Source organism: Crotalus tigris, unplaced genomic scaffold, assembly GCF_016545835.1.
Source record: "Crotalus tigris isolate CLP2741 ecotype Arizona unplaced genomic scaffold, ASM1654583v1 scf7180000018762.419966263:882430, whole genome shotgun sequence".
Classification (NCBI taxonomy): Eukaryota; Metazoa; Chordata; class Lepidosauria; order Squamata; family Viperidae; genus Crotalus; species Crotalus tigris.
In genome coordinates, this window is record NW_024097187.1 from 807,058 (window position 1) to 822,481 (window position 15,424).

Below are 15,424 nucleotides of genomic sequence, written 5' to 3' on the forward strand. Positions count from 1 at the left end.
GGTGGAGGCTAGATAGCTGGGCTACAAAAACCTAAACAATTGTGATAGAAGAAGAAAAAATGATCTAGTTGCTCAGACTTTTTGCAGCCCAGTTATAAAAGAGGCAGGACAGAGTCCAACAACTCTTTGATGCTGATATGAATTTCCTGATGACTCAAGTTTGGGTAGCTGGTAGTTCAGCTCCACAGCCCTGATTGGCTCATTTCTTTATTTTCTAGCGCTATCAGCAACAATACCTTATAACTAATGCGGAGAATATCAGAAGCTGCTTTGTATCTTTTCTTCTCTTTTTCTTCTTTCCTTTTTCCTTTTGATCCGGCTTTAATTGTATTAGTATTCAGATATCTTAATCTGAATTTACAAAGATGAGGAATTGTATGGTGCTCAGAGTCAGATTTGAACTCAGCAGCTTATACCCTTGGTCAATAAATAAATGTAGATAAATAAAGCTAACAATTTATTCTCACTAAACACCTAGATCTCAGCTTAGGCTATTTTATTTTTAACTGCTGTGTAAAATGTAATTAAACACTAACTAAAGCAGTAGTTTCCAAAAACGCAACTCAGCTATTCTTCTCAAGCTTTTATATGTTGATTTATGGATATTCCTAACTCTAACCCTAATTTTTTTATAGATTTTTATAGATAAAGTCAGATGCGTGCAGTTGGTTGTTGTGAGAGAGGCTTTGTAAGTACATACAGTTACAAGTAGTCCTCAACTTACAACCATTCATTTAGTGACCATTTAGTTACAGCAGTACTGGAAAAAAAAAGAGAGTTGTGACTGTTTTTCACACTTACAATGATGGCAGCATCCCCACGGTCACATGATCAAAATTCAGATGCTTGGCAATTAGGGTGTATTTATGATGGCTGCAGGGGTCCCTGGTGGTCCTGGGATCTCCTTTTGCCATCTTCGGACAAGCAAATTCAATGGGAAGGCCAGATTCACTTACGAACCATGTTAACAACTGCTGTGATTCACTTAACAACTGTGGCAAGAAAGGTCATAAAATGGGGAAAATCTCACTTAACAATTGTCTTGCTTAGCAATGGAAATTTTGGGCTCAATTGTGATTATAAGTCAAGGACTACCTGTACAGAAGACAATAAAACAGGAGGGGAAAAGTCCCCATAGAGGTGAGAACAGTCAGACTTATTTGAGGAAATAAGTGATATAGCCCAGGGGTAGGCAACCTTGGCTCTTTTATGACTCATAGACTTCAACTCCCAGAATTCCTGAGCCAGCATGGCTCACCTTGGAAACCTCTCCCTTTCCCCTCAGCATGGCTGGCTCAGGAATTCTGGGAGTTGAGGTCCATGAGTCATAAAAGAGCCAAGGTTGCCTACCCCTAGCCTACGACAAAAATTTCCTTAGAGTTGTCTCAAACACTACAGGAAAAAAGGTTTCCCAACTGACATTATCTTTGCTTTGATGTGCAAAGAACATCAGAATATTGAAGATAAACATTCTTTTGGCAATATTCCGATATCATATTTTGTATAATATATATAAATTATATAGATATAATTTCTGTCATTTCACACTTTATCACCAGAGGGCGCACCTTACCAGCTATTTAGTATTTTTTTTGAAAAAAATATTTTGGCAAGATGGATTGCTAGAATCCTACAGGTGGGGAACTGTTTTTAATTTTCTTCCTTCCTTTCCCCTTCCACCATAAAAGGAACTTTTTACTAATTTTCTCATGTCTGTAAATCTTTTTTTTCCCTATTTATTTTAGGGGGATTTTTTTTATTCTTTTTCTCTCTGTTCTTCTTTTGATTGCAATTTTAAATAATATTTCACACTAATAATACATGACTTGTCACATTTATAAAAAGCACATCACCAGTGCAAGAAGTGCATGATTGGCAGCAGATACTTTAGCTGCTGAGGATCCATGGAAAGGAGGGGGGGGGAGGGAAAAAGGATAAACAAAAAAAAACATTGTGGTCTCTCATAAACCAACAGATTTATTATGACAAAAGCCTTGATGGCAAATTGCAATAAATCTGTTTTTGTTGTTGTTATTTTACATGCCTCAAATCTCTGTGTTATTTTGCTGTTACAGACTTGCCTTGCAACCCCTCTGGAATTTGTCGTATTACACACACAGAGAGAGCGACAAAGAGATAGAGAGAGAGAGAGAGAGAGAGAGAGAGAGAGAGAGAGAGAGAGAGAGAGAGAGAGAGAGACAGACAGACAGACAGACAGACAGACAGACAGACAGACACAGAACGAATGAACAAATGGGGCAATTTCAGGCTGGTAACTAAATGGATGAAAAGCTGCCAAGGTATGAATAGAAGAATATCTCAATATTTTGTATAATCAAATTCAGGGAAAGTTTACTCCATCCAGATAATAATCTCTTCCTCAAGAGATTATTTTTCAGTTCAGTGATTCCTCAGATAACTGTAATTCCAGTACATTTGAAAGAGAACCATAGGGGGAGCTTTAAATACTCAGGTTTGCATAAATTGGTATCCTTCTCTTCTCCACCCGACAATGTTCCCCAAATACAACAGCTACACAACAACCTGAAGAAAAACACACTTTATAATGGCATAAACATGGATTGATTAGGGCACATTTCCTTAATGCTTGGAGTGGTGCAGTCATTTACTGTATACTGAAAAAAAGAGCAACAAAAATTGGAAAAATTTAGTGCAGAACAAGGGTGGAAAGCCAAAAAGGAGGGTCTGAAACAACTCAGTTGGAGCTTAAAATTAGTGTTCCTGTGAAGGGACATTTCTTGCACATATTTAAGCCTAAATGAAATTGCTTCAGACTGCCCTTTCTGCATGTCATTGACACTGAATCCAAGTATTTATATTTTTATTCCTTCCCATCCAAATGAAAAGCTCCCTTATTATTGATTGGTCTGGTTTCACACACCCTAGCTATCTGTGTCTCTGAGGCTAGATTTACACTCTCTCTCTCTCTCTCTCTCTCTCTCTCTCTCTCTCTCTCTCTCTCTCACACACACACACACACACACACACACACACACTCATCAAGATGACACGGCTGCCCAATCAAAACTCTGTCTTGTTTTTTTCCCCCATGCAGCTGCCCTCTTGACCTTTTTGAGTCCCTATGGATGCCCTTGTTTCTTCAAGCTAGCCTCGTGCCTGTCAGTTAAATGTATAATTGCCACATCCTCTTGCTTTTCCTTGTTTTGCAAGGAAAAGGATTGGGCTTCAAACACACACACAGACTTATCTTGATCTTTTTACCTGATCCAGGGCCTGTAGATGGTGCCTCTGATGAAATAACCCAGCTTAATCCAAGAAAAGGACTCTCAAAGTCCACCAGCTCCCATCATTTGCAATCAACCCAGCAGTTTGTTTGCTGGCTAAAGATGGTGAGACTTATAAGCTTAACCCAGCTGATGGGCATAACATTGGGGAAGTTCTTAGTTATGGACATTTATTTTCTTTTGGGAGAGGCAAAATCACACCCCCAATCTACCAGTGATTTATGAGGGGCATTTAGGACCCAAATTTCCCCCTCCTCATCTACCTCAACCAATTTTCATGAGAATGGAAGAGACATGCAGTGACCAGGTGCAGGGGTTGAAGCTGGCCTGCCTTGAAACAAGGTGGACGAAGCTCACATCCTCCCTTGACTCTATAGCTTGCCAGATGGGTTTGCACCAGCCCCTTAGGTGGGATAATTATTTAAGTACATACATAAAAGTCACTTTAGGGCAAATGTTATGTTTCTCAAGGGAATGCTGCAGAGACCTCTCTGGTGGTCTGTGATGAAGAATTCCTTCCCTGTTGCTTCACTTCCTATGATTTTGTTTGGTCTCTGGCTGAAATTGTTTTTGGTTTTTTGAATCCCAAGCATTTTCATTCTACTAAATGGCTAAATAGGATGGCAGCTATGGCAATTCTGCAAGTAGAGTATTTCCCTTTTTGTTAGTAGTAATGGAATAGAAAAGTTAAATGCAAGAAGAATAGAGTAGAAGTATAGAGTATAGAGTATAGAGAAGTAGAGTATAGAGTATAGAGAATAGAATAGAATAGAATAGAATAGAATAGAATAGAATAGAATAGAATAGAATAGAATAGAATAATGGAATGGAGGAAATGGAAAATCCACTTCTATTTCAAGAATTTAGAAGTATTTTCAGACCACCCTTCTCTTTTGGGTGGCATATGAAAAAAGGAGCCTCAGACTGGGTGGAGCTTAAATTGAATTTAAATTGAATGGAAATTAAATTAATTCAGTACAGATAGTATGATCAATTTCATTCATGTAGTAACTTTTCCACTTTGACACAATTAAAATCAGTTAACATTAGAAGTTCTGGAGGCATTTTTGCATTTTTTTTCTGTAACCTTTGCTGGCTGGGTTCCAAAAGAAACAATTTCTTCCCCTATGGCAGTATTTCTCAACCTTGACAATTTTAAGGCATGTGGACTGCAACTTCCAGAATTCTGGGAGTTGGAGTCCACATGCCTTAAAATTGTCAAGGTTGAGAAACACTGCCCTATGGCCATCCTGGGATTCCACATCAATTATTTTACACTGATTGAGACAAACAAGGTCACTCTTTTTGGAAATCATTTGCCCCTTTGGGAAAGGATAAAAACTGACTTTATTTGACATTATCTGAGTCTGCCATGTAATTCCCATCACAGGAAAATCTTTCTGTGAGATGACTTTGGCTGGTGCTACCTAATTCGGAATGATCAGCAAGACTCAGAGGTCTGCCTTTGGATGAATGAAATAAAGTTGAGTGATTCTTATGCCCCCTCACCACTGGAATCCTGACCCTTTATTGAGGTTTATATGCACTTAGCCCTTAGCAGATGGCAGCTCCTAATTGATGTTGGCTCATCTCAGAAAAGCTATGCAGGGAGAGACTTGTTCATCGTTGGATGAAATATCATGAGGGATGCCCAAGACCGGGAAGGCTAGACTAGGAGGTCCAAAAAATCCCAGTTGGAAGCAACAGGAAAACCACTTCCACATGAGGTCAAAGATGATTCCACATAGTCACTAGGAACTGAGACCCCCTTCAAAAGAATCTCCACACTTTCCTAATTTAACCTGAACACCCAAATCAGACCATTACCTCTGAAAAGTTCAAAGGCTGAAATTATGAGGAATCTCCCAAAGGAAGAAACTTCACACCCAGGAAAAAGAGTTCATACAGTCATTCCCAAATCCAACTTTTGTCAGCTCAGCATCTTCCAGAACACTCATGAAAATAACGACAGGAATCTCATCTCACCCATCTCAAGGGCGCCTCTCGGAGGAGACTGGCTTATTCCCCAGCTGTGGAAACTTGCATACACTGTTAGGAAGATGGAAAAGGAAAAGTGAGGAAAATAAGACATCAGAAAGGAAAAAGAAATCTCCAACAGATAGGCTGACATTGTTGCAAATGGGAAAAGTCTGATCCCTAGCTATAATGACCACCATGAGGCATGGCACTGCCTGTTTCATCTATATTGAACATATTTAGGTGGAGGAATCAGATTTTACTCTGAGCTGGGACTCTTGGTGACTGTCTGAACAAGTCCCTGCATTTTTCTTAGCAAGATTTCAGAAGAGGTATGCCATGGCCTCATTCCCGAGACTCAAAGAGACCAACTGGCCCGAGGTCACCCAGCTGCCTTTGTACCTAAGGCGGGACTAGAACACACGGTCTCTTGGTTTCTAGCCTTAGCCACTACACCAAACTGGTTCTTGTTGTCCTATTGGGCAGGAATAAAAAATGAAAACAGTAAGTCTTTTGTTAGCTTCAAATCTGAAGCAGATCTAAGCCAAGTATATGGAGCAGGCATTGATAACCTTCACCTAAGTAGGCTCATCTGGCAACAGCAGGCAGCCATTCCATTTCTCACAATGCTCCAACAAAGCCTTAGTTCTTGGCACTGGCAATTCCAACTTTCTTGCAAATTCAAATGGCTATCTTCTCTTTGATGGCCTCTTTTTCTAGGGGACGCAAACAAGAGGTCATGTGTTGGTCTCCAAGTCCACAGAGGGCCTTAGTAATTCCTAGTGAAATCCAGATGCTAAATCAACCCTGACTACATTCAGGTCCATAGGTCTGAAGACCACTTCCAATCTTCATTTCCTACAATAGGGATGAACTGAAATGGCAGCTACTGTATGTAAAGGAAGAGGACAGGAAAAACAATCAGGACCGGAGATTCAGGCCAAAGTACCAAGCAGATGATGATCCTCAAAGCTTTTAAGACAAAAATGGGGCAGAGATGTGTGTTTTTAGATGATCCTGAAACAGAGGTGTGCATGGAAGAGGCAGTTTTCAAAGAAGTCAAGATGGCGGCTTCAAAAACATGGTTGCAGTTGTTATCTTCACTTTTTGATTCCAACACCACTGGTCAACACAGCTAACAGTAAGAGATGCAGGGAGATACAGCTTAGCAGTAAATGGAGAATTCATCTTACTCACTCCAGGAACACCCAAGATACCCAATTCTGTAACATTTCCAGGTAAAATACCAGAACTCAAACTTAACTTAGGGGAATCTTATTTTTTTTATATAACCCCAATAATTATCTTTGCTGCAAGAAAGTCAAGTTCTCAATATTGAAAAGATGTTTTTGCAGAAATAAGTCTGTACTGTGGCTCGGACCCATGGGAATTCTTATCAAATATATCTGAAAAGACCTGGGCTGGGGAAGGCGGATCAAAAATGACAGAGGTGGACTCCCAGGGAGACAGCTTTTTAAGGATAATTTCCAACATAGGCTATGAGTTCCTTGCTTTTAGCACTGATTCTTTAAAAAAAAAAAAGATGTAAATTTTTGAAGCCCAATAGTAATCCTGCTACATGCCTGGATTTCAGAAATGTCTGCAGGACCCAATCCTTTGGTTAAAACAATGAAAGCAACAGTGCACCATCATGATGAAAGGACCTCTATTTTCATTTATGTTTTTTTCCCACTCTATTTTTATATATATATTTTCACCTGCCTCCCTGCAGATGCTTCTGCCTGGTTCCTGATGTGTGTAAAATTTGTGCAGCTGTTCAGCTGGAAACAGAATAATACCCAGAATACACATGGAAGTATTTTTGCTTTATAATATCTGTTTTCAGTCCACTTTTCCAAAGAGGAAATCCCCAAATGAACATTAATAAACAAGCATGCTTCAAAAGAAGAAAGGATAGAACTTAAAAAGAAAAACAAAACAAATAATCTATATTTAAGAGAATATAGTTTTCTCCTTTCACCTACTGTATATTCCTTCCTACCCCACACTTTATTACCAATTTATTCTTGACTGAATTAATTTTGGTTTTTAAACTAAAGTTATGAAATTGAATTGGCGTAGCAGCACAGATCAGCTTTGTCAGAATCTTCTTCCTAACAACACTGTGAAAATTTTAGAAGTTTAAAATGCAACCTGATTATCTGTCTGCTCTTTAGGAGAAAAGACCTGAATTCATTTTTCGTAACTTGGCAGGCAAATGATCCTCCAGTCTTGCCCCCAGGGTATGCAAGAGCTGAGGTCTCTGCTGGAATTCAAGGTTCCCAGTGGACCGAGCCAGGAGCTCTGATCTGGTTTTGAAGGCTGCCAACTTCAGCTTTTCACCTTCCTCCTCCATGTTGCAGACAGAACTGATCTGCTGGATTTTCAAGAGGTCACCCGTGCTGCAAGCTTTCTCAACACTGGTGGAGCAAAGGCTTGGAATACCTCTCTGGATATCTCCCTTCCCAGAACAAATCTTCTGAAACTTGATGGGAAGATGGCTGCTTTTCTCTTCAAAAAATTCAAGACAGTCAAGAGAGGAGATCTTTTCCCGTCGACTCCTATGACTCCCAGTAGGGGTGTTCAGAGGTGATGGGAGAGCCAAATTCTCTTCTTGCTCCTTCACACTATAGGGAGGAGTTGAAACTTCAAAAGTGCCATGAAACTGAGAATAATCCACACGGAAAAAGCCATCTTCCAGCGACATCACAGGGAGGAACCTGTGGCCCCAGAGGACTTCATCTTCTGTATAAGAGGTTCTGGCTTGGCAAGTCATTCCTAAGAAAAGAAAATAGTGAAGGAATCAAATTTAGATTGGTAAATTACATTACCAATCAGTCTGGCTCTTCAAAGGATTTTTGTTAGGAGAAAAGACCTGAATTCAGGGAGGGAGAGCAGTGGCAATAGATATAACCATCCTTGTGGGTCCACCTAAACATGGACGGAGCAGGAAATGCAAACTAAGTAGGGGCTACTTGGACATATTTATATATCATATTTTTATGTTACCCATCTCAAAAAAATGTGACTCTGAGCAGTGTACAACAAAAACAGTAATTACAAAAATCCCTCTATAATTAAAACATTAATATTATTATAAAAAACCTAACAGGCTAGATGTTAAATGCAATTAAACCGATATATTTAATATATGAACTTCCTTCTAAATTCTGTGCTGAGTGGAAATGGTAGTACAACTTGGGTAGAAAAACTTCCACAGCTCTTCCATACAAGGCCCACCTGGCCAGCTTCTGGAGCCAATTCAGTCCACCACTTCCCAAATATTTTCCTTTAAAATGGGTAAAAAATTTGTGGCTCACTACTGCTAATCTGCATTTGCTTCCTCTAGTGCAATTTGTGTTCAGTTTTGGAGCCACTGGTCCCCTCTGTCTACCTGTTCTACTATTTTCCTTTCTACTTTTCCTCCTTAACTCCCTGCAAAATTGTTGTTCACACAACAAGTGTGGGTCAGAATATTTCATGTATTGGTTTGGACACCACAGTCCCACTTAGCCATTCTCCTTTTTTTAAAAAAAAAAAAAACCCTCAAGTTTGTGATTTCCTACATCTGCACAGAGAACTGACTTGCATGTATGTGTGGCATGTTCAAGCATTCCTTTTTTCCTCTCCTCTGACATTACAGAAGATAACATGAATGTGGTTTTCTAGTGCCAAGGGAGCCACATCTAAAAAATTAAAAGGGGTGTTGCAGTTTGCTTTGGCCAGAAATAATGTAAAGTCTTGGGAAATTATTTTTAAGACTATTCGAATTCTTGGGAAAAGGAAAACCCATTGCATTTGTTACAAAGGACTCTGCCTGGAGCTCCTTCTTCGTTTTGTTCTTTCCTGCTGCTCTGCTTGGATGTGACATAGCCTGTTTAGCTGGATGTGGCTCATGCAACGTACAACCCCCAAAAGCCTTGAGCAAGGGACCCCATCAAATTGTTATTAAATTGTACTGATTTAACCTAAAACTGGGTGGACAACCATGAGTTTGATTGCCTGTTTCAAAGGCAATCAGGCAGAAAACAAACACATTAATCTGCCTCAGTTACTCTTTTTTTTTTTTTTTTTTTGCTGAATCTAAGATGTCCTTCCAGTTTGAAAGACATATTTTCTGGGGAAAAAAAAAATAAAGTTTTAATGCGACAGAAGGGGAAAATCATTAAATAAATTACTGAAGAAGAACATGTGCCAACTGAACATAATTAAGCAAGTTGAAATGAGATGAAATGTCATTTTTGTCCGAGCACCAGATATGATTTTTCTAGTGTGGAGGCCCAGGCACACAACTGTGTTGCCCGCAGCCCCAAAAATGTTGCATGCTGCTAATCTAGCCATTCTGGCAGTTTTGCTGTATTGTCCCATGCCCCCCTCCCCCCCTCGTTAGGTTGACTGCTGCGGGGTTTGATTAGGCTCTAAATAGGCCTTTTCCTGACTGACCTGGAATTGGACTCCCTCTGTGCTACCTAGAGAAGACATAGCTTTGTGCAACCATAATCTGGCCAGGAAATGCATTTGGTTTGGATGGAAGTAAGGAAAAGCTGTACTTGCTTCTGTTATTTGAACATAATCATTGCACTACAGGAGATTAACACTGGAATTCTTTTTCTAAAAAGAAGTAGCTATTAATACGTCTTAGGCTGTTCAAATTCACAGTTTAACAAGTAACTATGAAGGCAGATTAAGGAATATATGCCATGATTCTGTGAGAGCAGTTTGGGGCTCTGTTCAAACAACATACAATTTGTTTATAACTACTGGTAGTCCTCAGCTTACGACCACAATTGAGCCCAAAATTTATGTGACTAAGTGAGATGTTTATTAAATGGGTTTTGCCCCATTTTATGCCCTTTCTTGTCACAGTTGTTAAGTGAATCATTGCAGTTGTTAAGTTACTAACACCTGGTTGTTGTGAATCTGGCTTCCCCGTCGACTTTGCTTGTCAGAAGGTCGCAAAAGAGGATCACGTGACTCTGGGACACTGCAACCGTCATAAATAGGAGTCATGTCTGAATTTTGATCACATGAACATGGGGATGCTGCAGTGATTGTAAGTGTGAAAAATGGTTGAAAGTCACTTTTTTCAGTGCCATTGTAATTTTGAATGGTCACTAAATGAACTGTTCTAAGTCGAGGACTATCTATACACATTTAGCAGTTGAGGGCAACCCACACACATCAATACAATTTCCCTTTGGATCCAGCCATGAAGGATTACACCAGGTCACAAAGGTATGCGAGCCCTTTCATTTCTTCCATGATTCTCTTTGGATGGGAAGGAGATAAGTTTTATTAGTATCAGTTGTTCAATGCCGAGCAGTCTTTGCAGTTAGTGCATCCCCTGAGCTTCATGTATTCTAAATTTAAAATAACCAAATAAATAATAATTATACACAAGGGCCATCTAGACTCTCAGCCAAGAAAAGTTAAACCAGGCAATCTGTACAAATTATGCAAATTAAACATTGTAGCATCTTCCCTTATTTTGCATAATATAGTGTATAGCGGTTCTATTTTTCATCACAGGTTCTTTTATTTTTTAACCATTTATAAGGAGTTTTTTAACGCAATTATTGCATAATGTGTTCTACTCTGTCAATTGTAAGGAAGAGAAGCAGCAAAGGACTGTGCTATGTGCAGAAAGACACGCTGCACAGCTGCAGATTTTTTTATTATTATTATTTTTTACAATTTTACAATAAAAACCCCTTTCCCAATCCCTCCCAACCCTCCCCAAAACCCTCCCCCATTCTTCCCAGAGCTAGATACAGAGTTAACTAAAACTTAGTAGAAAAAGCTTATAAACTCAAATAAACCACAAACAAATATGATTATATCCAGTGAGCAAATTGTTAAATACATTAACTCTATTATATATAAAAAAAAACAGAAAGAGAAAAAGAAGAAAAGAAAGAAAATAAAAAAAATAATAAAAAGAAAAAAAAAGAGAAAAACTAAACTATTCTACACTTCTAACACAGCTGCAGATTTTATTATTATCGTACATTGAGATTGTCACACATTTTTAGGCGGATCTCAACAGCCTTAAGGACTAGAAATCTATGTTACAAATAATGGAAGTGTACTGACTGCTCTGATAGCTGGATTGTAAACTTCCTTCTCTGTTCCATACACCTTCTTAAATTATAGCATTGGCAAATCCTTTCCAAACATCACTGGTGGCAAACTCACCACAAACCTCTGCAAAAGAATAATCATGAAGATAATCTAAATTGGAGGCTAAACCATATGAGGAATGGCTGCTGGAATTGGGTATGTCTAGTTTAACGAAGAGAAGGACAAGGGGGGAAATGATAGCAGTGTTCCAATATCTCAGGGGCTGCCACAAAGAAGAGGGTGTCAAGCTATTTTCCAAAGCGCCTGAAGGCAGGACAAGAAGCAACAGATGGAAACTAATCAAGGAGAGAAGCAACCTAGAACTAAAGAGAAACTTCCTGACAGTTAGAACAATTAACCAGTGGAACAACCTGCCTCCAGAAGCGGTAAATGTTCCAACACTGGAAGTTTTTAAGAAGAGACTGGACAGCCATTTGTCTGAAATGGTATAGGGTTTCCTGCCTAATAATAATAATTTATTATTATTATAAATGAAGTTCTTTGCTATATCCCACCTTTATTTTGTATAATTCAAGGGAGTGTACATAATGCTCCACCTCCTCTTTTTCCCACAACAACCCAAAGAAATAATCCAGAAAGAAAGTACACCCAGATGAACTAATTCTACTTTTATTATAAGGCTGCATTATTATAATTTTTCAAATCTAAAAGTACCTTTTTCCTTGATCATCTTTACAGCCCCAAAAACTAGAAAGGGGTTCCTTCTGGGATGTTTGCTGGGTCCACATTCTTTCTGCCTCTTACTTTTCATTCCTTTGGTGGTAACTCTTCCCCATTTCCCAAGGTCACACCATTACAGATGGGTTGGGCTAAGGGAGAATTGCCTGGCCCAAAGTCACCCAGCCAGTTTTTATGCTGTAATGGCATATGGAAATGACCTTGGGAGTCAGGGGGAAGAGTTGCAGATTAGACAATGATCAGACAAATGGAATGGAAGCATCTCTTAGAAGGGACCTTCCCTAGTTTTTTGGACTGCAATGATGAGAGTAAAAGATGTACTTTCAGACTTACAAGATTGATGTCAGTATTGTGAGATAGTCCAAACAAGAAACATACCCAGAAATGCTAGCCTTAATTTTACTAAGTTTACATTAATAGAATCTTGTAAGTTCGAAAGTACAACCTCTTAGATGACAATTGCCTTGGATGTGGCTCTTCCATCTTTCTCTTAAAGTCATTCCCACATGCCATTACATATGCCTAAAGGAGGCCTAGAACGTACAGTTCCTGTTTTCTAGTACAGTACTTTAACCCCTGCCAATCAGTTTCTGTGTCAGTTCTGGTTCAGTTCAGCCTTTCCCATTCCCAAAATGGTCTAGAACTGCAACTCCCAGAATTCTCAGAGTGTACACACATTGGCTAGGAATTCTGGATGTTGCCACATTGAAAAAAGTGGTTTTAGTCCTATTTGTTTCGGAAGAGCTAAAGCATAACTAATATCTAACCCATAGAAAGGTCAGGAGAACGCCATATGGCAATCTAGGAGTGGGGAGGGCAAGTGCTATGTTTGTACCATTCATCCATCAAGTCTAGTTTCTGCAAAGGTAAGAAACAACCTGTGGCTCCATTTGCTGATGAACAATCTCTTAGTAGTTGTTGACTTAGCTCAATTTATTTAGATATGTTTCACTACGCTTGTTAAAGAATCTTATGTGCTTAGGAGGTCCTGAGGATAAAATACACAAATGGATACAGAATATATTCAGAGAAGTGATTAAAAAACCCTTTTAATCTCCTGGGTAACAAAACCCTTTATCTCAATATTTTGTTCCAAGCAGAGTACGGCTCCAATGCCTGTTCAGAGTTGGCAGTAGGAGACAATGGTGTCCAAGGGCTTTTACCATCTCTTGACTGGAAACAGCTAGAATCAAACTGATAAACTCACAAGACAACCCAAGAACTGAGTGATAAGAGCTGGACACCCCTCCCCACCCTAACGAGGGAATGACCGGGCAAACACAGGGAAAAAAACCAATACGAACTAACCTGATTCAGCAGCAGCCTAAGGCTGGATGGCAAACACTTAACACACACTGAATGGAGAACTGGCTAGCAGCAATTACAATTAACAAATACACAACAATAAAGTAATTAACACCTTTTAGGCAGGATTAGGAAGGAAATTTGCCCAACAATAGTCACTGACCAGCAAATCAAGGAAAACAGATTCGAACTCACCAATCAAAAATGACAAGTTTGGAAACCACGAAAGGGTATAAAAACTCATGTTTGAAGACCATTCTGTCTAGCTAGTTGGGGATTCATGCTGAATTGTCACTCATCTTTGATCTCCATGATTAAATCTCTCTTTCCGGTAGCTGGCTTCATGATTTATTTCTTCCGCGCTATGCCGTCAAGGAGAATCCCGGCTGGAAGAGCTGAACGGGGAAATTCCTCCCAACAATTATCTTGCGACCACGAAGGGACTTCCAGCTCACCCAGCCACCGGACCGGGCCTGGAAGAGCCATCACCCAGCTGGCAGTGGACATTTTGTTCCGTGGGGAAGCCTCCACGGACCCTGCCCAGTCAGCAACGGGTATTAAAGGGAGTTTTTGAGTCTTGTGCTCAAACAGCTACCTGGAAAGAGGGTAAGTGCCACCAAATTTAAATTTATTAAGTTAAAGGGTCTGGGAAACGAAAGGAAGAGTGTATGAATGTGCGTATGGGGCACCCTCCTCTGAGAGCCAGCTGGAGCTCACTCCCTCTGTATGTCCTCTAACAGCACCCCGGCCTGCTGCTAGCTCCACTGGAGTTGTGACCGGCGGAATTCGGGAAAGCAAGGGGGGGCATCAGAGCATGAGACCTTCTGGTGAAAGAGGAGAACCGATCGGGCAGAGAAAGAGGGAGAGGATTCTATTTTGGGTAAGTCAGGACCCCTTCTGTCAGCAAGTATTTAGGCAATAGCCCAATTTACCTCTGAAAGCAAGCAGAGGTCCGCATGGACATTCGAAGTCTGCAAAACAGTGGTGGTGAAGCCGGCCGGTTGGAAAGTAACTGGTACCTTCTGAGGAGAAGCCAGAAGTGTCTCTACAGACCCCTTTTTGGTCTGAAAACATGGCAGATCCCTCCAAGAGCCCACGTACTCTGAGAGGGATCCAGAGTGCTCAGTGAGTCCCCTTTTTGGACCCACAAAACCGTGGCGGAAGGAGGAAGTCTCACAAGGAGGCTTCCGGTGTGTAGTGCCCGATAGCATTAGAGGAACCCCCCCCCCATTATAGAAGTAAGGAGAACATGGGAGGTTCCAATTCAAGGGTTGAGATAGGTTCCCCAGTAAAGAGCTTGCTTGAAGCCTGAGACAGGAATCAGCTACCTGTCCAGGCCGGTATGAAAAAGAAATGGTTAAAGGAATTATGCAAAATATGAGCTTTGCTTAAAGATGAGTGCAGAAGACAAATTTGGCCCGAAGGTGGCACTCTTGAACTCAAAACACTAAAAGCGCTTAGATCAAGGATAGAACCGACCCAACTACCCTACTGGTACTGCTGGGCTGAACTGTCCAGACAGAAAAACCCGATTCAAGTTGACTTAAAACCCCAGCTCCCCTTAGATTACCCTGAACCAACCTTCATGGCCCCCCTATTGAACAGGCCCATACCCGGGCAACTGAGGGGCCACACTCCCTTTTCCCCATCTGACTTGGTTTTTTGGAAGAAGGGCACTCCCACCTTCCGAGTGGACCCCCAGTCGATCATAGAAACTATAAAATCTATTGTGGATACCCACAATCCATCTTGGGCAGACATGACCCAACTACTACATGTGTTTTTAACCAAAGATGAGCTGATGAAACTTTTTGAAAAAACAGAAGAGATAGCCAGGCATTCTATAATAAATGCGCCTGGGCAAGTAGCCCCTGCTAGGGTTGCCTGGCCTCTCGACCACCCAGTTTGGGATTATAACAATCAGAACCACTGGGATGACTATACAAGGGCAAAAATTAATTTAATGGAAGCCCTCCAGGAAATAGGGAAAAAGCCCCTCAATTGGGCTGAATTCCAAAAGACAATGCAGAGGGACAAGGAAACCCCAGATGCCTTCT

General features: G+C 40.4%; 1 protein-coding gene across 3 annotated transcripts in view; it reads right to left on the reverse strand.

The window, feature by feature from the left end:
- Nucleotides 1-2,207: 2,207 nt before the first annotated feature.
- LOC120313700 (G protein-activated inward rectifier potassium channel 1-like) overlaps nt 2,208-15,424 on the reverse strand; it is a 38,687-nt gene continuing 25,470 nt past the window's right edge. Inside the window, exons 3-5 of one of the 3 annotated variants that reach the window (XM_039355869.1) lie at nt 7,689-8,021; nt 5,253-5,315; nt 2,208-2,636 (exon numbers count right to left, since the gene is read on the reverse strand). In XM_039355869.1, coding sequence (XP_039211803.1) covers nt 2,623-2,636; nt 5,253-5,315; nt 7,689-8,021 — 410 coding nt within the window. In that variant the 3' untranslated portion in view covers nt 2,208-2,622. Of the gene's footprint in view, nt 2,637-3,017; nt 5,316-7,397; nt 8,022-15,424 lie in introns of those variants that run through there. The other 2 variants (XM_039355868.1, XM_039355867.1) reach the window with 2 other exon arrangements.